We start from the raw sequence: 22518 nt of genomic DNA, 5'->3' as shown, positions 1-22518 counted from the left end.
GTTGCGGCACGTGGGCCCTAGGGTGCGCGGGCTTCAGTAGTTGCGGCACACGGGCTTAGCTGCTCTGTGGCATGTGGGATCCTCCTGGACCAGGGACTGAACCTGTGTCCTCTACATTGGCAGGCAGATTCTTAACCACCGCGCCACCAGGGAAGTCCCTGTTCTAATTTTTTAATTTAGGCATTAAAGTGTTTAATACTAGGAATAATAATTCCTAATAATATTAGGAATATTTTTTTAAAAGAATTTTTGTGATTCAGTTGTTTAGGTTGTCCTATTTAGGGATTATCTGTACTTTCATACTGTTCCATCAATTAAACCCTCTGCTCTCAACAAACAAAAAAACCACCCCCACTACTAGGGTGTTTTCTGGGGATAAAATATAATCCCCCATTTTTTCCATTTCCAGAGAGGGCAGACTGTTACTGGGTATATACTTTGTGTTGGTTATAGCGTTTCATGCTTTAAAACATTCTTATTTTGGTATCTAATCCCTATACATAATTTAATATATAGAAATACTTATTAAATGGTTTTTAAGCATGCAGTGTGTTGACCAGACAGCACACTTTTAGAGAATTCAATTTAGTTGGTCTGGACTGGGGCCAGAAATGAGTGTTTTGGTGATTTAGATGGAGGTTGTTCATGGCCCACACTTTGAGAAGCATGGCTCTGTTTCTTGTTTCCTCTAGAGGCATAAATTTTGTAGGCACTGGCTGCACAACATAAATTAGGAATAGTTTGCTTCCAGCTTGAAAGTGAACATAAAAATATTGCACATTAGAACTCTACATGTGTTTGTGTATGTTTTTCCCATAGGAACTCAAGATGGTGTTACCACAGATGTCAAAATGAAGGGACAAATCTACCACCTGCAGGTTAAAGCTGTTTAATATCGCAGAAAACATTTTTATAAGAAAGAAAATCGTAGGACATTGTTGGATCTTGACTGAGTCTATACTTCTTAGCCTTCCTTTTAAAGTTAGTTTCAGGGATTCCAAAATGTTACCATCCATTAGTGAAAATTTAAGATTTTGTGGCAAAATAAATAGGGAAGCAGAAAATAAGATAGGCAGTGTGTAGTACTTCTGTTAGAAAAGCTGTTGAGCTTTATTGCATGCCTAGTACTGTGCTCCTGCAAGCATGATCTGCAACACTAGCGTTCACCTCTTGAACTGATTAAATGCCTTTATTCCCATGAACAATCCTCAGTTTTTGGTCCTTTTTCCTGTTTCTTATTTAAACAGTCTGCTCAATCACTGTTACTTCTGTTTTTCTTGTAATATATCTCAATTTTTGTCTCTTACCCTGGCTTCTTGGTTTCCCTTTTTACTGTATGGTATAATTAATGAAATCGCTTATTACAGATTTAAAATTCCTAAGTACCAGACTAAGTAAAAAATTAAAAATTGGTTTGATAAAACCCATTTTCTTTACTTATACCAGTGCTGCTGCCTTTTCTCTTAGGTATTTACTCCTAAACCTCTTCTCAAGTGTTAGGTATATGCTGTAAGTGCTAATTTATATTTGAAAAATGCTAATGTTAAAGAGAGATCATAGATTTTGTGGCACCTAGGACATAATTTTCATCAGCTTATCACTTGCATTCTCTTCATCAGACTTATGAGGCTTTTAATACCTATTGATACTTAAGTTCCTGTTGGGCTCAAACTTTTATTGCAGTCATTCCCTGTTCTTATTTTGTTTTTAAAAAGCAAAATTGTTCTTCACTGAAAATTGGGGCAGGTGGGTATAAGTGCTAAATGGGAAGAGGGTGTGTAAATTCCACCAGGAATTGGTTTTCAGATTCAGTGAAGGCCAGGGATTAGAATTGTTGACCCCTGAGTCACCAGCCAGCCAGCTGCTTAACAGAGAACAACTCGGATGATTGCAGTTGTTCCCCATGTCCTTTCAACTGCTTTTTATCTCCATCCTTTTCTTATCTCCGGTTGCTCCTGTCCCTTCTCCATCTCCTCAGTGCACAAATACATCAAAAAAAGGGCAACAACAGTAGCATTATTGCTAAAGTTTTTGTGTCTCTGAATTCCTTTGCTTTTTGCTACACGTCTGAACCCAGATTTCCATTTCTAGGGTAGCCCTAAACCTACACATTGGCCAGCTGTGTCCTTAATTAGTTTCTGGCACTGGAAAAGTAGCTTTTAACTTGGAAGAAAATGCCCTATATTTGAACTTTTTTGAATCTTATTTTGGTATCTTTCAGTGGCTTACTAATAAGAATTTTTTAACCTCATGTTTAAATGTTTCACAAATAAAAGACTGGGAACAGCCCTGATAGTTGTTAGGGTTCTGTGGATCTTTGTTCCTTAAGAAAATGGTAGATATAAACATTTCTGGGTGGGAGGATGTTGAAAAAATGGTGGAATGGCACTCAGGGTGGGCCCAACAATTCTTTTTAAGACATTTAACGTACTGAACTTATTAGGACATAAGCAAGGATGTATCAATGTGTTAACCCCCTTCCACTATCAGATTTAAAAGTAAATAGTTTAACTTTATTTACTCTTCTTCAGGTCTACATTTCCGGGGTTGTCTGTCATACTCCTGAACGCAAAAAGTTCCTTTTACTATTAGTTTAAGTAAAGAGGAGTTTTTCTGGTTTTGTTAATGGGGTATATAGGTGGTGGCTTATTAGAAAATAGTTTAATCATTCGTATAGAGGACTTCCGTGGCGGTCCAGTGGTTAAGACTCTGCGCTTCTGCTGCAGGGGGTACAGGTTCGATCCCTGGTCAGGGAACTAAGATCCCGCATGCTGCGTGTCGCAGCCACACACACAAAAAAATCATTCATTAGATAGGAAATCTTACCAGCTATTGATTATTGTTGTAGTAGACATACCTTGTTTTCAATGTAAACGTGACATTTCAAATGCAAGTTATATTAGCGAAGGTGATAAAATTTGTGGACTAACTGAGTAGTGTGCTTTATAGAGGTTTATATGAAAGCTTTCTGAAGGAGACTAGTCTAGAATGTCTATATGTTCTGCTCTCCCTTTGATACTTGATGAAAACTGTTAGTGCTACATTTATCATGCTGCTCTTTTACTCTTTGAAAACCAAATTTCTTAACTACTGCATGGATATAGCATATTTTACAAATTGGAAGTTTGTGGCAACCCTGCGTTGAACAAGTCTAGCGGTGCTGTTTTTCCAGCAGCATTTGCTCACAGCGTGTCTCTGTGTCAAGTTTTGGTAGTACTCACAATATTTCACACTTTTTCGTTATTTGGTATGGTGATCTGTGATCAGTGATCTTTGATGTTACTGTTGTAATTGTTTTGGGGCACCACAAACTGTACCGATACAAGACGGCGAAATTAATTGTTAAATGTTGTGTGTATTCTGACTGCTCTACCGGTCAGCTGTTCCCTCATCTCTCCCCCTCTCCTTGGGCCTCCTTATTCTCTGAGACACAACAATATTGAAATTAGGCCAATTAATAACCCTACAGTGGCCTCTTAGTGTTTAAGTGACAGGAAGAGTCACACATCTCTCACTTTAAATCGAAAGCTAGAAATGATTAAGCTTAGTGAGGAAGGCATGTTGAAAGCTGAGATAGGCCAAGAGCTAGGCCTCTTGTGCCAAACAGCCAAGTTGTGAAAGCAAAGGAAAAATTCTTGAAGGAAATTAAAAGTGCTACTCCAGTGAACACACAAATGATAAGCAAAACAGCCTTACTGCTGACATGGAGAAAGTTTCAGTGGTCTGGATAGAAGATCAAACCAACCACAATATTCCTTTAAACCAGAACCTAATCCAGAGCAAGCCCCTAACTTTCTTCAGTTCTCTGAAGGCTGAGAGAGGTGAGGAAGCTGCAGAAGAAAAGTTTGAAGCTAGCAAAGGTTGGTTCCTGAGTTTAAGGAAAGAAGCTGTCTCCATAATATCAAACTGCAAGGTGAGAGCAGCAAGTGCTGATGTAAAAGCTGCAGCAAGTTTTCCAGAAGATCCAGCTAAGATAATGAATGAAGGTGACTACACTAAAGAACAGATTTTCAGTATAGACAAAACAGCCTTCTATTGGAAGAAGAGGCCATCTAGGACTTCCATAGCTAGAGAGGAGAAGTCAGTGCCTGGCTTCAGAGCTTCAAAGGACAGGCTGACTCTCTTATTAGGAACTAATGCAGCTGGTGACTTGAAGTTGAAGCCAATGCCATTTACCATTATGAAAATCCTAGCGACCTTAAGAATTATGCTAAATCTGTTCTGCATGTGCTCTATAAATGGAACAACAAAGCCTGGACATCTGTTTACAGCATGGTTTACTGAATATTTTAAGCCCACTATTGAGACCTATTGCTTAGGGGAAAAAAAAAAAAGATTCCTTTCAAATATTACTGCTCGCTGACAATGCACCTGGTCACCCAAGAGTTCTGATGAAGATGCTCAATGAGATTATGTTGTTTTCATGCCTGCTAATGCAGTATCCATTTTGTGGCCCATGGATCAAGGAGTAATTTCAACTTTCAGGTCTTATTATTTAAGAAATACATTTCATAAGGCCATGGGTGCTATAGATAGTGAGTGATTCCTCTGATGGATCTGGGCAAAGTAAGTTGGAAACCTTCTGGAAAGGATTCACCACCATTCTAGCTGCCATTAAGAACATTTGTGATTCATGGGAAGAGGTGAAAATATCAACATTAACAGGAATTTGGAAGCAGTTGATTCCAGCTCTCACAGATTGAGGGGCTTGGGGTTCAAGACTTCAGTGGAGGAAGTAACTGCAGATGTGGAATTAGCAAGAGAACTAGAATTAGAAGTGGAGCCTGCAGATGTGACTGAATTGCTGCAGCCTCATGATAAAACTTGAATGGATAAGGATTTATTTCTTATGGATGAGCAAAGAAAGTGGTTTCTTGAGATGGGATCTACTCCTGGTGAAGACACTGTGATGATTGTTGAAATAACAGCAAAGTATTTAGAATATTGTATAAACTTAGTTTATAAAGCAGCTGCAGAGTTTGAGAGGATTGACTCCCATTTTGAAAGAAGTTCTGTTGTGGGTAAAATGCTATGAAACAGCATTGCCTGCTACAGAGAAATCATTCATAAAAGGAAGAATCAATTGATGTGGCAAACATCATTGTTGTCTTATTTTAAGATAGTGCCAGAGCCACCCAAAGATTCAGCAACCACTAGCCTGATCAGTCAGCAGCCATCAACATCAAGGCAAGACCCTCCGCTGGCAAAAAGATTATGACTCACTGAAGGCTTAGGTGATGGTTAGCATTTTTTAGCAGTAAAGTATTTTTTACTTAAGGTATGTACACTGTCTTTTCAGGCATAATGCTTTTTGTACAGTTAATAGACTACAGTATAGTGTAAACATAACTTTTATATGCACTGGGAAGCCAAAAAATTTGTGCGACTTGGTTTATTGCGATAGTCACTTTGTTGCAGTTATCTGGAACCCGAACCCCGAGGTATGCCTGTACAGAGAAGTATGAATACTTATAGTAAAAATTATTGCCTGTAGTATATATATTTTGTTCCATTAAGTTGTGGAGGGAAAATTTTATTGAGATACTATTAATAATTCTTTTGTGGTAAGTAACATAGAACAAAATTGTTAGATCTGGGCAGTATTAATATAGCAAGTCTATTAAAGTGTTCAAGAAAAAAATGTTTTCTTCAAGTTTAGAAGAGATTTGAAGGAAATGTTTTAAAATTGTAAACATGAAAGATTTAGATAGAATATACTTTGTAATATTAAATAAGAATGAGTGTGTTAATCTGGTTTTTACTATTCCTGCTACTCTTTTATAAGATTCAGACAAGCCAACATCTAAAACAACCTTGGTAGCTGTTGAAAGGTATTATATGGATGTGTTTATCTTTAAAATGGGCAAACATGACTTTTACAAATATAGCTTTTACAGGTTTTACACAAGAGGCCAGTAACTGTAACCTAGAATCAAATATTCATTTGATTTAGAACGTTTACCTGAAATTTTTGCTTAGTTTTCTCTGGGTTTTAGAGGAAGGGTGCATGTTTTGTATTGTTGTGATTTAGGGATTTTTTTAAAAGGGTTATTAGTTTTAAGGGCTTTCCCCTTTTCTCTTATGAATTAAGTAGCAAATGAATCTTTCATTTTTGGAGGGTGGGGTAATAGTTATAGAAATATCATAGAAAATTAACTGAGTATTTTAATTTTTTAAGAGCTAAGAGATCGGTAGTTTCTTAAGAGTGAAGCTGGTAAATATACGTGTTTTTAAAAACTTACTAAATATAATCAAACTGTGTTCTCAGTTGTTTGAGAACTATTTCCAAATTAAGAGTTGATTTTTTGCCTTTTTTCATTTCATGATCTGGTAACTCTTATTAAACTTTTCCAAGCATTTTTTCAATGCTTACTCCACTCCAGTATCTCACCCATTAAAAGGGGTTAGGGATGGGGAGGCGGTGGTAGAAAGAATGTATCAAGGCCTGAAGGAGTTTGATGTTCCAAGAAAGAACTTCGCTTGTCTGGTGTGAATTAAGGCTGGGCAGAGGCCAAACTGTGGAAGGCCTTATAGGATTTGTTCAAATTTTATTTTAAGGCCAAGGGTAGTGGAAAGCCATTGAATGGCTTTAAAGTGGGGGAGTGACTTGATTTTGTTTGAATAGGATAAAAGTGGAACCTGGGAAATCAGTTAGGGAGGCTATTGCCCTAGCCCAGGGAGAGAGATTGGTGACTTGCAGTATAACTTGCAGTATAGCCTTCTTACTCCGCTGACACTCACCGCCTTCAAAAACTAGCTTAGATTTTTTTACAATTTGATTTCTTATGACCAAATTATTTTGCTCTTTTTTTTTTTGATGTCAGTTATCTATAAATTTTCATTTGACAAGCTAGGTAACATTATTTTATTGTTTTATTCATTTAAGGGTGCTAGTATGAAAGTATGGTTTCTTTATAGCTAGTATGAAGGCCTGTATAGAGGGTTTATTTGCTTTCTAAGGTGTCTGTACTACCTGTCTACTAATAAGGAGTTGGTGGTGTGGCAGTTCTGTAATACCAAGCAGTGATGACTAGTGAGCTCTTTTGTATGCTGTCAGGATATCTCATTCAAATTTTATATTTTTTTAGTCATCTTTTTATCTTCCAAATTCAGTTCCAACACAAAATCCTACTTTTTTAGAGGCAATAACATGAGTTTTTTCCTTTAAATAAAATACATTGCTAAAGAAGCATACTTGAAATTCCCTAGTCTTTGTGACCTTCTGATCATTTATTTATCGTTTGTGCCTTCCCATTTTTACCTTACAGGAGGAATTAGAATAAGCCTTAATTGAAGTTCAGAAATATCTAAAGATTTGTAAGTTTCTCTCCTGCTTTCTACTTCTAGTGTCTTGTTTTGAAAATTAGGACTCATTTTTTTCTTTTTCCCAGGTTGAGGTTAAAGATATCTCAAATTTTGAAAATATTTTTTTTTTTACTATTTTGTTTAGTACTCAAATATCAAAATGCCTTACCAGCACTATATATTTGTTGAATGTGGAAGATGCTCTACCTGTGTGAAAGACATAATGTTCTCTTAAGATTTCATGTAGTGTGTCACCAAAGTAGACTTTAAAAGTGTCCCGCCAAGGGGCAGAGGGGTAGAAGGGTGGAATTTTCTAATTTGTGAGGGGGAAAACATTGGGCTTCTGTTTTTCTTGTTCTTTGTTTGTAGAAATCTCTCCCTCATAATGTTATAAGAAGCCTACTTATATTGGTTAAAATTAGAAGAAAGCAGGTCTTTTCATACAACCATTACCCGCCCCCCCCTTTAATTATTAAAAAGGCACAGGGAGGTCGAGGTCTGGAAAGTTGCCAGGTTTTCTTGGACTGTCCTAGAAAAGTAATCTTAAATGTGTTCCCAGGTTCTAGTCAGTTGAATCACAAATTTGGAGTTTTGTGGTTTGCTCTTTTCCTGTTTCCTATTATTCTATATAAACTTTATGTATTCAGGAAAATGAAATTCTTTGGCGGTTGATGATAAAATCAATGTTTTTATTCCAGGCTACCAACAAAATATACCAACTTAAAGTATATTTCTGCCTAAAAAGATGTCAAGTCATTCCTTAAGAGAATGAGAACGGTTACGTTTAAAGGTGTAAAGATGTTACTTTTAAAGAAATTTTTCTTTCTTTTGGGGGAGAACTTTATAATGGATGTCTTTTGTTATTTAGTGTTTAGTAATTCAGCACAGATTAAGTTAGCATCTTTTATTGAACAAGCCAGGGGTAGAGCATCTTCTGTGCTTAAAGAAGAGTTTAAAAAATGAGGTTCTTTAAAAATTTTGCTCCACAGAAAGGTAGAGATGGATGAAAGGTATTAGATGGATGTGTTTATCTTTAAAATGGGCAAACATGACTTTTACAAATACAGCTTTTACAAATTTTACACAAGAGGCCAGTAACTGTAACCTAGAATCAAATATTCATTTGATTTAGAATGTTTACCTGAAATTTTTGCTTAGTTTTCTCTGGGTTTTAGAGGAAGGGTGCATGTTTTGTATTGTTGTGATTTAGGGATTTTTTTAAAAGGGTTATTAGTCTTAAGGGCTTTCCCTTTTCTCTTATGAATTAAGTAGCAAATGAATCTTTCATTTTTGGAAGGTGGGGTAATAGTTATAGAAATATCATAGAAAATTAACTGAGTATTTTAATTTTTTAAGAGCTAAGAGATCAGTAGTTTCTTAAGAGTGAAGCTGGTAAATATATGTGTTTTTAGAAACTTACTAAATATAATCAAACTGTGTTCTCAGTTGTTTGAGAACTATTTCCAAATTAAGAGTTGATATTTTGCCTTTTTTCATTTCATGATCTGGTAACTCTTATTAAACCTCTTTGTATTGAACTAGATCTACAATTAAGTGAATTAAAAACTAAAATTTGTAAGGGCTTTATTTACAGAGGTTTTGCTTGCCTCTTTTATAAAAGGAAATTCTATTTCAAATTTGGTGTTCTCTTTGGGCCTCTAAAATTTTGTTAAGGCTTTTTAAGAGAGAGGTTTGAGAAATTTATGTTTTCTTCAAACCCTGGTCTGTATAAAAGTAGACATATACTTATTTTGGACCTATATGAGGAAAATCAGTCACTTATGAGTTAACAGTGTTAAAATACATTTTAGGCGGTTATCTTAGTAATTTGTCAGGAATTAACATTAGGAGTCCTTAGATAACCAGTGGTTAAATGTTGACATCTGCTTTCATTCTCCTTCTCACACCCACGTATGCACACACTGTGTCTAGTGTTACAACGTACAGTGTTTATATTTTTATTTTATACAACATAAGTTCTGTTTTTAGTTTATATTACTTTAGCTAGGTGGACAGAATCTTGAACTGTTTTGTCAGACTGATAGTACTGAGTATAACAGGCAAGGCAAAAAAAATTTCTGGGAAAATTGCCAGAAAGTGTTTGTGTTTTCCTTTGGAAGTGATTGTTTGGTGGTAGGAAGGTGCTTAGTTTAAAAAAATAAAAATAAAAATTAGATTGACAGGTCCTAAAATGTTGCATTGCCATCCAGAAATTTTATTTGAAAATTTGTTCTCCTTCCTCATATTTCTAACTTGTTTATCAGAAGTCGTTTGGGACATTGTGGACTTTACTTTTTTCCCTAATACTTAAAAACAGCCCAGGGCAGCCAAATAGGGAAGGTGACTTCTGTGATGTTTATTAATATAGAAAAGAAAGGATACCAGAAGACCTTTGATGTGTTTATAGATGCATAAAAACAAATTATTTAAATGAGTTTTAAAGAAATTACACAACACATAGAAGTAATAAACAAGAATTTTAGATTCTTCTCTTCTAAGTACTGAGCATCTTAGTTATAAATATGAAGGCCATTGGTGATTTTTAAAATAAGGCTAGTTGTGATATAACTGTTATTTAATATAGTGAGTTTTCAGTTTGTATTCTTGTCCTTTAATAGAAGTGTACTGCTATTTAAAACTTCTCTAATAAGTATTGCTGATTTTCTTCAGTTTCTCGTTTTAAGTTGCCAGATGTTACTTTGATGAAAACTTTGTGATGAGTTGTTTTGTTTTGTTTTGTTTTGTTAAGTTTCTCACTCTTAATACTGCTGGTTCCTCAAGGGTAATATTTCACATTACTTTCATAGCAGCTGAAGTGATCCGTTTTTACATCAGAGTTTGATGATTTCCTAAAAGAAAACCTGCATTTTCCCAAGTAAATGAAGCACTAAAACCCCTTAATATACCTAGTGTCTTTTCAGAGTAATTGAGACTTTTAGGTTGTTTTTAGTAGAAACTACTTTGTGTGTGTGTGTGTGTGTGTGTGTGTGAGGCGGGTTCCTTAATCTATCTTAGGATGTCTGTTCTGAGAATTTACCTTTATCTCTTATTCTTCTAAGTTTATGCCCAGTTTTGGCTTTTGTGCAATTGAAAAAATAGTCCATTTATTCTGATGGGAGTATTGGCCTCTAGCTGCAGTCAACGTGATCTCCCTGTTCCCCCCAAAATGAACATCTAATATCAGAAACCTGTTTTATATGGTCTAGGTAATACTTGTATCTGCTTGTACCTGTTTTGATGTAATTTGTATTTTGAATGAGTGCCAGAGAACTGCATAGAATTATTTCAGTCTTGAGATCTGGGCATTTATAGGTAGCCCACACATTTTGTGGCTATAGGCAAAACCACTTTTCTGTTGTGCCTTATCTTTGAAGATACCTTGCTTATCCCGGACAATACATACCTTTCATGACAGTAAGAACATAACATCAGAAAGAGAGTTAGCAAAAAAGGGAAACATAGGGTAAATATATATAGAATAAAGCTTTATTTTGTAAGATGATGTAAGCTAAACATTTATCAACAGCCAGATACCTAACTCAGGTCACTTATAGCTTACTTTCTTACACTTAGACCAAATAGGAGACTGTATAAAGCAAAAACTTGATCTCCATATCCTAATTTGCTTGTCCTTTTGATACCTGTGGCCATCTGATAAGCATGGATATTACAGACTCCTGGTTTTTATTGGGTAGTTAGTATGGCTTGCTGAGTTTCCTTCCATTCCAACACAGTTTACTGATTTTCAGGTTAATCTTAAAAATATAACTTCTATTCTTAACTTTTGATGTCTTGCACATCTGCCTTGATTATACCCAATACTGAAGAATATGGAACGTTCATGTTTAGTGAAAGCAATCTTGTCAAACACTGATTAACCACAGCCCTGTTTATTTGATCATGATCTTCTCTGTCTCTGTTTAGCTCAGTTCTGTCTCTTTCCTTAATAGTCCTGCTTTAGTCCCCTTTCCTCCATAAAACCTTCTTTTTTCATTTCCTTGTTAATAGATTGATTTAGTGCATGTTTATTGAGTGCCTGTACTGTGCCAGGTACTGCTGATACAGCAATGATAGTAGGGCTTGTTCTGGAAGCTCATAGTCTAGTGGAGGTCCAGGTTATCATCTCCAAAGTCCTACTGCATTTATTTATAGCCCTTATCTTGGTGTTTTACAGTACAGGCATATGATCAATTTTTTTCATCTGTGTATGTTCAACATAAAAGCAAAGTTTTCTTCAAAGATTATTCCCAGAAAAAGTCATTTTATATTTGAGACTTTGCAAAGTTTTTAATATTTTGAGGCTCTTGCTCAATAATTTTATTTTGAATAGAAGAATAATGTTTGTAGAAGACAGGCTTGAAATGGTGCCAGTCAGTGCTAGTTTTGAATTTTTGTGGAAGTTTCCTGAGGGAAAAGGGGAATAAAGAGTTCAAACAGATAAGAAATTATTCTTGGGAGGGTTGTTTAACTGTCATAATTTGTTGTAAACTATTCACAAAGGTTGTAAAAAAAAAAGCCTTTAAAATCTCACTTTTAAGAGCAATATTGTAAGTACTTTATGAACATCACAATATATACCTATAGAACAATGGGAAAAAAACAGTGTCTTAGTATTATGGGAGTGGAAGTTTGTGGCTTGGAGAAACATTTCCAGTGACAATATTCTATATGACTTCAAAAAGTACTGTTTCTCAAACAACTTAAACAGAAATGAAGATAATTCAAGTTTTGTTACTTTTAAATGACTCAAAAAGAAGGTAATGAGATGACACTTGTTGAAAGACGTATGTGAAGTTTGAATAAAATTGTTTTTAAAAGTTTTGTGCTTCATGATTTTAAAACATTCATAAAACTAAATTAATGAGTTAAAATAAGTATACATTAGGCTTTTCATACAAATATAGAAAGGTTTGTATATTTCAAGTTGGTCAAAAGAGTTTTAAAATATCTCCTCATTGGGGAAAATTAGGGTATCTGTCGTATTGAGGGTTGCATGAGGGTTGTATCAATGTTTTGATACAATTTTATTTTATTTTATTTGTACTATAAAGTGTTTTTGATTAAAAGCATCATTCAGTTTGATCTGCCTTCCATAGCTGATTCTCTTTGGACATGTGTTCTACCCCTAGAGTGGTGGGAAGCAGTGACATGTGAAGGGAAAACAAGAATTGCTTTTCATTATTTTTGCAACTTCATTAACCCTTCCTAGCAGACTAAGTTGCCTTTGGGAGGCACAAGGTTAGGGAAGGCATTCAGTAGTAACCTGTTTATACTGTGTTCTCAATGACTTGTTGATAGTTTCAGACAGCATTAAAATACTTTTCCAGAAGTGAGCCTCAGATTTGTAAGTTGTCAAAACAGTTCTTTTCTTTCTGTTTAATGTTGGTTGCATACCATAGGAAAATTGTGATAGGATGAGGCTGGTCACAGGACCGTGAAAAACAGTGTCATCTTAATCAGATAAGAAATTAATACAATTCTTAATTGTAAAAGACTCTTTAATTCCATCTATCTGTTTCAAAGGAGATGGGGGTGCAGTAGTAGTTGGTGGATTTTTTTTTTTTTTTGCTGTATACAGGCCTCTCACTGTTGTGGCCTCTCCCGTTGCGGAGCACAGGCTCCGGACGCACAGGCTTAGCAGCCATGGCTCATGGGCCCAGCTGCTCCGCGGCATGTGGGATCTTCCCGGACCGGGGCACGAACCCGTGTCCCCTGCATCGGCAGGCGGACTTTCAACCACTGCGCCACCAGGGAAGCCCTAGTTGGTGGATTTTTAAAATTCAGTTGTCACATCACATTTTTACATTTTAATCATTCATTAAGTACTGTTTATGTTTGGAGGGCAAGTAAGACAGTCTTAGATCCAATAGCATTCTGATGTATGAAAGGACTTACATAGACAACTAACTAAAAACAATGAATAAATATAAAATATTTTATATTGGATTGCAAGTAGTGTGCATTTTGTGGGAAGGAGGAGTTCTGATGAGAAAACTTGAAAATTGTCACATATGTGAGATTTAGCCTGGGAGGCTTTTTGCAAGAGCTGGGCTTTCAGAAACTGTTAGCTAGATTGCAAAGGGGAGAGCATTTAAGAAATATTTGCGTGAACCATGTCCACTGTTCCAGTACCATTTATTGAAAAGGCTATCTCTCCTCCTTTAAAATTCTTTTGCTCATTTGTTAAAAATTAATTGGGCATATTCGTATGGGTCTGTTTCTGGGTTCTCTATCTGTTCCACTGCTCTTTGTGTCTTTGTCTCCACCAGTACCACACTGTCATGCTACTGCAACTATATGGTAAGCCTTAACACCAAGAAGAGTGATTTGTCCCTTTATTATTCTTTTTCAACACATTAGTAAGCTCTTTTAGGTGTCTACAAAGAAATTTGCTGAGATTTTGATGTGAATTGGATTAATCCTATATATCAGTTTAGGGAAAATTGACATCTTTATTATGTTGACTCTTCCAATCCATGAGTACAGTATGTCTCTCCAAGTGTTTAGGTCCTCTTTGATTTCTTTCAACATTTTATAACTTTTCATCATAAAATCCTATATATGTTTTATTAGACTATATGTATTTTATTTTCTTAGGAGCAATTGTAACTGGTACTTTTAATTTTTAATTTCAGTTCCACTTGTTCATTGTCAGTATAAAGAAACACAGTTGATTTTTGTGTGTTGATTTGTATTCTGTGATCTTACGGAACTCACTCACTAGTTCTAGCATTTTTTTTGTTTGAAGATTCCTTGGAATTTCCTAAATAGACAGTCATTTCATCTGCAAATAGAAACAGTTTTATATCTTCTTTTCCAATCGGTATGCCTTTAATTTCTTATTCTTGCCTTATTGCAAGAGCTAAAACTTTCAGTACAGTGTTAAATAAAAGTGGTGGGAGTAGACATTATTGCCTTGTTTCTAATATTAGAGGGAAAGCATTCAGTCTTTCACCATTAAGTATGATGTTGGCTGTAGGTTTTTTTGTAGGTGCTGTTTGTGACTTTGGGGGAGTTTCTATCTATTCCTGTTACACTGATAGACCATATGATTTTTCTGTTTTAGCCTGTTTATTTGGCAGATTGCATTTACTGATTTTTGAATATCAAACCAACCTTACATGCCTGGAATAGATTGTACTTGGTTGTGATGTATTACTTTAAAAAAAATACAGTTTTGGATTTTGTTTGCTAAAATTTTCTTGAGAACTTTTACATCTAAGTTAGTGAGAGATACTGGTCTGTATTACCCCTCTTCTTTTTTGTTCTGTCTTTGGTTTTTGTATCAAGGTAATACTGGCTTCAGAAAATTAGTTAAGTAGTCCCTCTTCATCTTTTTCTGGAAGAGATTGTGTAAAATTAGTGTTGGTGTATTATTTTAATACTTCATGCTTTCAAAAAACAAAACCCTAATTGTCCTCAGATGCAGTTGCAGTAGGTAAAATTTACTTTTTCCTCATGGGAGGAGTATTTCAGATTTTGAGTATGACTTTTACAGGCCTACTTTATGGCCAAACGTTCTAACAAATTTCAGGTCCTGTGTATTTCTTTTTTTTTCTTTCTTAAATGGTAGGAAAAATGAAATGGTCAGTATGAGTCATTATGTATAAGCAGTACTTTAGTAATAGAACTATTATCTAAAATAATTCTGATACTAAATTCTGTGACTAGACTTACTGATTTGCTATAACTTGCCTGAGTGTGAGTTATGAAACTATGGAATTATCCATAATAATTATGGATTTATTAGGGAAATTGAATCAAATATGGAAACAAAGCTGTGAAAGGTTTGGTAACTTGTTCAAGGTCACAGTTTGTAAACTGAATTCCAAGTTCAGGTCACAGTCTACTAAGCCAGTGGTACTTCACTGGGGAGGAACATTAGATCACCAGTGGGTCTTTGCCAAAAGGAGAAAAGAAAACATACGTACAATATCTATACATCTATATATTTTCCTGCTTCCCCCCACGTACTTTTCAACTACTCATTCCTGGGGCATACAAAATGGCACTCAAACATGAATTCAAGAAAACACATAGGGGATTCTGATGCCCATCATTTGTTAAGAACCATTATAATAAACTCTGCACACAGACCTTTTATGTTCATTTATTTCTTTTGAAAGTCATATTAACTATTTGGAATTACCTTGATAGAATAAACCTATGGTAGAAATTTAAAGTTTCAGAAAATTTTAAATTGGGAGATGCTCTTAAAGACTAGCAAATATAGGTAACTTTTGTCATCCTTTTTAGAACTACACCTTTAAAGTCACTGTGAGCTTAACATAAAAATACATATAACTTGGTTTATTTTTATAATTATCATGTTATTATATTTAGTGGTCAGTTGGAGACGTGATGGATAGAGACTGATTACCCAATCAGCTTGAGGAGGGGGGGTGGCAAGATTGTCAGTTTTCCCCATTAAGCAGTTTTCTTTCTATCTATGGATAATATCAATCAAGTGATAGTCTAGATCTAGAAAATCATCTGAAATCTTAACTTACCATTAAATATTAAGAAGTAGGGCTTCCCTGGTGGCGCAGTGGTTGAGAGTCCGCCTGCCGATGCAGGGGACACGGGTTCGTGCCCTGGTTCGGGAAGATCCCACATGCCGCGGAGCGGCTGGGCCCGTGAGCCATGGCTGCTGAGCCTGCGCGTCCGGAGCCTGTGCTCCACAACGGGAGAGGCCACAACAGTGAGAGGCCCGCGTACCACAAAAAAAAGAAAAAAAAAAAAAATATATATATAAAGAAGTATTAAAAGAAATAAAGAAAATAGTCATTTGTTTATCTTTTTTCAAGACCAGAGGTGGCAAAGAAAAGATACTGATGTTTTCCCGCCTCCTTCTATACTAATTTCAAAACCCTTTACCTCAAAATCTTTCTCAGTACATGGCTCCTGGCAGCCACTCTTAATTGATTGGAATTGACGCCAAAGATAAAACCTATTTGGCATTTTTTTATAGGCAATGTTCTTTTTTGGGAGGTCAGTTTTATTTAGTTCAAGTGTTGTTCCTATGCTTCAATGGAGTCTTCTTTTGGAAATTAAAAATAATTAATAGTGGTTTTTAACATGAATTACACAAGTGATAGTTCACAGAAGACTCCTCCCCAACAAACAAAACAAACGAAAGGCAGGTTAGCTAGACTGTGGAAATTAGGGTGTTGTTTCAAGAGGTAGCTGACCAGGACTTCCCTGGCAGTCCAGTGGTTAAGACTTCACCTTCCAATGCAGGGAGTGTGGGTTCGATCCCTGGTCGGGGAGCTAAGATCCCACATGCCTCGCTGCCAAAAAACCAAAACTTAAAACAGAAGCAATATTGTAACAAATTCAATAAAGACTTTAAAAATGGTCCACATCAAAAAAAAAAAAAATCTTTAAAAAAAGAAGAGGTAGCTGACCACACAGCCTGTGGGCCAAATCCAGCCTGTGAACTAAGAATGATATTTACATTTTTAAATGGTTGGACAAAAAAATCAAAAAAAGAATAGTATTTTGTGACATGTAAAAATTACATGAAATTTAATTTTCACTGTAAATAAAGTTTTATTCGAATGTAACAATGCTCATTCATTTACTGTCCTCTGGATGCTTTTGCGCTACAATGGCAGAATTGAGTAGTTGTGAAAGAGGCCATATGGCCTGCAAAAGCTAAAATATTTACTCTCTGGCCCTTTACAGAAAAAGTTTGCCATCCCCTGTTTTGAGATAACGTGGGCAGAGTATGATTTCTTTGTGGTTATTTAGTAAAGGAGGAAACTTAATTTGCTGTTATTTTCAACAGGTTTCTGAAAAGGAATAATTTATAAAATGGCTACTGTTTATATACAGATGAATAGTAGTAGCAGCCCTTCTTTTATAAAATACAATGGACATAGAGTTACCAGCCATAGTTTACATGTCCGCTCACACTATTATTTCTTCCGTAGTTGAGGAGTCCACAGCACCATTACTGCCACAGATTTTATCAGCTTATAATTATATCTCTGTGCTAGAGCACTGTAGAGCAGCAGTTCTCAAACTTTTTGGTCTCGGACTTCTTTAGACTTACCCCAAAGAGTTTTTATGTGGTTTGTATCTGTAAGTATTCATCATATTAGAAATTAAGGCAGAAAATTTTAAAAAAAGTTATTTAGAAGTGACAATAAATCCATTATATGTTAACAAAAGAATAGGTTTTTATGAAAAATATTTTCCAAGACAACAAAAAAATTAGTGAAATTGTTACAGATCTCTTTATAATTGTTTTAGTAGAAGACAACTGGATTCTTATATCTGTTTTTTCCACTCAGTTCGTGATACAACAATCTGTTGTGTTGTTTTGATATGAAGGAAATTTGGCCATACACAGATATATAGTTAGAAAAGTGAGGAATATTTTAATCCTTTTTTAAGATAATTGTGGATTATTAGTGATATTGAATATCTTTTTATGTAGTATTTCCCGTTCATATCTCTTTGATAAAGCATGTCTTTTAATCTCTTGTTCAGTTTTTAGAAATTGGGTAGTATGTTTTCATATTGTTGAGTTGTGAGAGGTCTTTATATTTTCTGAATATCAGTTATTTTTAAGGTATATACTTTGCAAGTATTTGCTCCCAGTCTGAATTTTTTTCCTTAACTTTCAAAGAGAAGTTTCAATTTTAAGGAAGTTCAACTTACCAGTTTTTTCTTTTGTAGCTCATGTGTTTTGTGTTCTAAGAAATCTTTCATAATTTAGGGTCACCATATTTTTCACTTTTTCTAGAAATTTTTTAGTTTTAGGTTTTATTTTGAGTTTGTGATCTGTTTAGAGTTAATTTGTATATAGCATGAGCTATGAGTTGATATGAGGTGAGGTTCTTTGTTTTGCATATAGATGTTCAATTGTTCCAGCGTCAGTTGTTGACTTTCTCTGCTAAATGCATTGGTACCTTTGCTATGTATCAATTGACTGTATGTGTATGGGTCTATTTCTGGATTCTCTGTCCTGTCCTGTAGGTTCGTGTGTCTGTCTTTTCACTAAGACCACACTGTCTTGATTGCCGAAGCTTTAGTAAAACTCTTAAAAACAAGTAATATGGGGAGTTCCCTGGTGGTCCAGTGGTTAGGACTAGGCGCTTTCATTGCCATGGCCCGGGTTCAATGCCTGAGTGGGGAACTAAGATCTCTCACAAGCCACGCAGTGCGGCCAACGAAAAAACAAACAGTATGAATTGTTTTGTACATCTTTTTCAGAATTATTTTGGGTATTCCAGTTCCCTTGCTTTTCCATGTAAGACAAGAGATAGTTTCTTTTTTTTTTTGTTTTTGTTTTTGTTTTTGTTTTGCGGTACGCGGGCCTCTCACTGCTGTGGCCCCTCCCGCTGCGGAGCACAGGCTCCGGACGCGCAGGCCCAGCGGCCATGGCTCACGGGCCCAGCCGCTCCGCGGCACGTGGGATCCTCCCGGACCGGGGCACGAACCCGCGTCCCCTGCATCGGCAGGCGGACCCTCAACCACTGCGCCACCAGGGAAGCCCAAGAGATAGTTTCTTAAAAGTTAGTTACAGTGTGGAATCTGAAACCGCTAATGAACTTTTTGTCCTCTGTAACGTTAAAATCTACTTGGCTGTCTTGAACTTTGTATGGATTTTTTGCCCATGAGTGTTTTTCAAACGTCATACATAATTCACTTGGAAAATATTGATTCTCTGAATTATATAGACTTTCTGAATATTGGCACATCTCATTATTCTGTATTTAAAAGTCACATTTGTTAATATCACCACTCATCAGAAATTCTTTAAGTATTGGGAAGGTGTCAGGCTAATTGTGGTGGTAAATACAAATTTTCCAAAATTCTTATTTTTGCTTGAAAACTCATATTTTATTATTGGCAGTGCATACTGTCAGGTGTTTTTCTTGAAATAACAGGTTTACTTGGTTCATTTTGGGAACATTTCTGCCAAATACTTGTCTGAATAGCCTTGGTTGGTTTAGTTCACAACTCAATCATGCAAGGGCTTTTTTGGAGGCAATCATTGTACTTCAGTGTGTAGCAGCAGTGCTTTTGGTTAGTTCCCATTTTGTCACACAGAATATTGAGAAGAAGTCTACTCAGGGGTCAAGATTTTTAAAAAATTAACAATTGTACTGCTTTCCATCAAGGACATTCTTAAGTGAAACTGGCCTTTTACAGAGAAACCTTGTGATATATGTGGTTGCTTTTTATTATTATGTTTATTATACTTAAAGTACAGAGATTGACCTGGAAACCTGAACCCAATGTTATAACACTAGTAAGGCAGTAAATTATTGACATTTCAGGAAGATTTGAAGTTTCATATACTGGGAGACGAGACGATCTGTTTAGGAACAAATACAGTTATATTAAAAGTTGTCGTCTTATTATCTTATAGGTGCTATACTTGGTAGATCAGAAACTCAGGAGTGTATTTTCTATAATGCTAATTGGGAAAGAGATAGAACCAATCGAACTGGTGTTGAATCCTGTTATGGTGACAAAGACAAACGGCGGCATTGTTTTGCTACCTGGAAGAATATTTCTGGTTCCATTGAAATAGTGAAGCAAGGTTGTTGGCTGGATGATATCAACTGCTATGACAGGTAAGAACACATTTTATTTTTTTATGATAGTGTTGAATAATTTTCATTTCCTCCATTTCCCTCCCCCCATTTTTTTAAAAGGAGAAAGATCAATGCATGGATTTTCACTTAAATGTTTCTTTTTTAAGATGGGATTATGAAGACCATTATAACATGTTGTAATGACAAGATATATATTTTAAAGTAAAAAAATAAATATAGCATGTTTATGTTTTATCTTTAATATACTTTGAATAATCTATCCAGTAGTGAGAACTTTAGATAAGAAACATTTCTTTCCTTATGTTGTAGGGTTATAGGTTTTTTTTAAACACCAATTTTAAGGAAAAAGGATTTTTAAAATTGCTTTAAGAGAGACTATATCTGTTGAAAATCTATCCTGAAGGAGAATAAAGCTTAATCATAGTATTTAATTTCCTTTTAGTTCCCTCTTTATGTATCTGGAAGAAATTGATCTCACTACATTTCCTTGCAGAGTAGGCCTTTGTTCTTTATCCCAAGAGACATTTTAACTTGACATTCAGAATTACATCAGAACTAACACAATTCTCATAGAAAGCTACATTTTATTTAAAAAATCTTGTTTAAATTGTTTTATTCTGTTGGAAATAAAATATAGTGGATATGTCATTGACTGCCTGTGATCTTTCTGCAAGGTGTCCCTAGATGTTTGGCCGATCACTTAAACTGCCTGGGCCACAGGATTTTCACTGAGGGTGGGTGCTGATGACTGCAGAAGGTACAGAATCCTAGATAACCAGACTTTTTGGAGCCAAATAACTAATACACTCACGGAACTCTAGCTACATCCTGATCCACTTTCAGGGGCTTTAATAGATTACCACGAATCTGTGGTTGATTGGACATATGTGATTAGTAGTAAAATGTGTTGAATAAACTCATGAAAATTGAATTAGCTCCACTTTTGGTGAAAATTAAAATGGTCATTTACGTATATATTTAGTATTTAGGATATACTTCTACATATTTGAATTTTCTGGGGATTATTACTCTGTAATTATACATTTTAGCTGTATTTCTGATTATTAGCTTCTTTCTTAACAGAGGTGATAATTAAGTGATATTTGCTGTTATGAAAGAGTAAGTAGAGCCACTAGGGAAACAGTATAGATGTTCCTCAGAAAATTAAAAATAGCAGTGTTATAGCAGTTCCACTTTTGGGTATATATCCAAAGGAAACGAAAACACTAACTTGAAAAGATATATGCACCTCCATGTTTATTGCAGCATTATTTACAATATCCAAGATGTGGAAACAACCTAAGTGTCTGTCAGTGGTTGAATGGGTAAAGAAAATATGGTCTATGTATACAATGAACTATTTTTCAGCCATAAAAAAGAAGAACATCTTGCCATTTGCGACAACACTGATGACCTTGAGGGCATTATGCCAAGTGAAATAAATCAGACAGAGAAAGACAAATACCATATGATCTCACTAGTATGTGGAATCTTTAAAAAAAAGAAAAAGAAAAAAAAGAAAAGAACCCATATATAGAGAGAACCATTGGTGGTTGCCAGAGGCCGGGGGTGAGGGGTGGGCATATGGTTGAAGGGAGTCAAAAGGGTTTGAATTTTCAGTTATAAAACAAATAGGTCCTGGGGATATAATGGGGGATGTGATGTAATGGTGACTATGGTTAATAATACTGTATTGTATATTTGAAAGTTGCTAAGGAACTTAGCAACTTTTAAGTAAATCTTAAAAGTTCAATTCACAAGAAAAAAAATTTGTAACTGTGGTGATGAGATGTTAACTAGACTTACTGTGGTGATCATTTCACAATATATGCAAATATCCAATCACTAGGTTGTACCCCTGAAACTAATATAATGTTATAGCAAATTATATCTCAATTTATAAAAAAAGAAAAATTGAGGAAGAAGTTGGGGAAAAAATGAGGTTTGGAGATCATCTTTATTCAAAACTGTCTTTATTAATTAGTTGAAATCAGGGATCCCTGTTCTTTTTATTGTAAAATGCTACTGTGCTTCTCACCTAAAACCAGTATTACTGGAGATTATACTTTGCTCGATAATGTGAGTGAGTTGTTCAGTGCAAATGCCTGCTCTTACAGTGATAATTACTACATCAGCTTTGTTTCTAGGTGTTAAATGCCAATTTAAAAGTATGTGAATTTCTGCTTTTATGTTCTGAATTTGATTAAAAAACAAATATTAAAGGTAGTAACATAAATAAGAGAAAGGAAAAGAAGATTCAAGAAATGTCAAAGTGTGGAGGAAAAGGCAGTGGTAAAAAGAATGAAATTGAATGGCGAAAAGTATTGATAATTTACTTCAGTTAACTAGGCTAGGTATTTAATCATGTTAACCTATGATTTGATTCATGATTCTAAATATTAAATTTGTAAATTTTTCTTTATAAATTGTTAGAAATTTAGCTTTCATTTGTCTTTTACTTTCTACTACATAGACATTGGTATAGATTTATTTCAAAGTTTAATTTTATTAAAATTGCCTTCTCCTTGAAATTTCTTGAGCTTTTCCCTTTAGAGTTAAATTCAACCTTGTTATTCTAACAGCCATTATAAAAGTTCACAGTTTATTTGTAATGTGTCTTTAAATCTACCTGATGTTA

At 35.2% G+C, this 22518-nt stretch overlaps 1 protein-coding gene across 2 annotated transcripts in view; it reads left to right on the top strand.

Moving 5' to 3' along the window:
• Positions 1–22518, top strand: part of ACVR2A (activin A receptor type 2A) — an 86012-nt gene that overhangs the window by 30573 nt on the left and 32921 nt on the right. Inside the window, exons 1-2 of one of the 2 annotated variants that reach the window (XM_060016842.1) lie at positions 19837–19898; positions 20555–20637. Coding sequence is in view for 1 of the 2 variants with exons in the window: in XM_060016841.1 (XP_059872824.1) it covers positions 19691–19898 (208 nt within the window). In the remaining variant the exon portion in view is untranslated. Of the gene's footprint in view, positions 1–19690; positions 19899–20554; positions 20638–22518 lie in introns of those variants that run through there. The other variant, XM_060016841.1, reaches the window with a different exon arrangement.

The sequence above is a fragment of the Delphinus delphis genome, chromosome 7 (assembly GCF_949987515.2).
Source record: "Delphinus delphis chromosome 7, mDelDel1.2, whole genome shotgun sequence".
Classification (NCBI taxonomy): Eukaryota; Metazoa; Chordata; class Mammalia; order Artiodactyla; family Delphinidae; genus Delphinus; species Delphinus delphis.
This window is presented reverse-complemented; position numbering and strand designations above follow the sequence as displayed.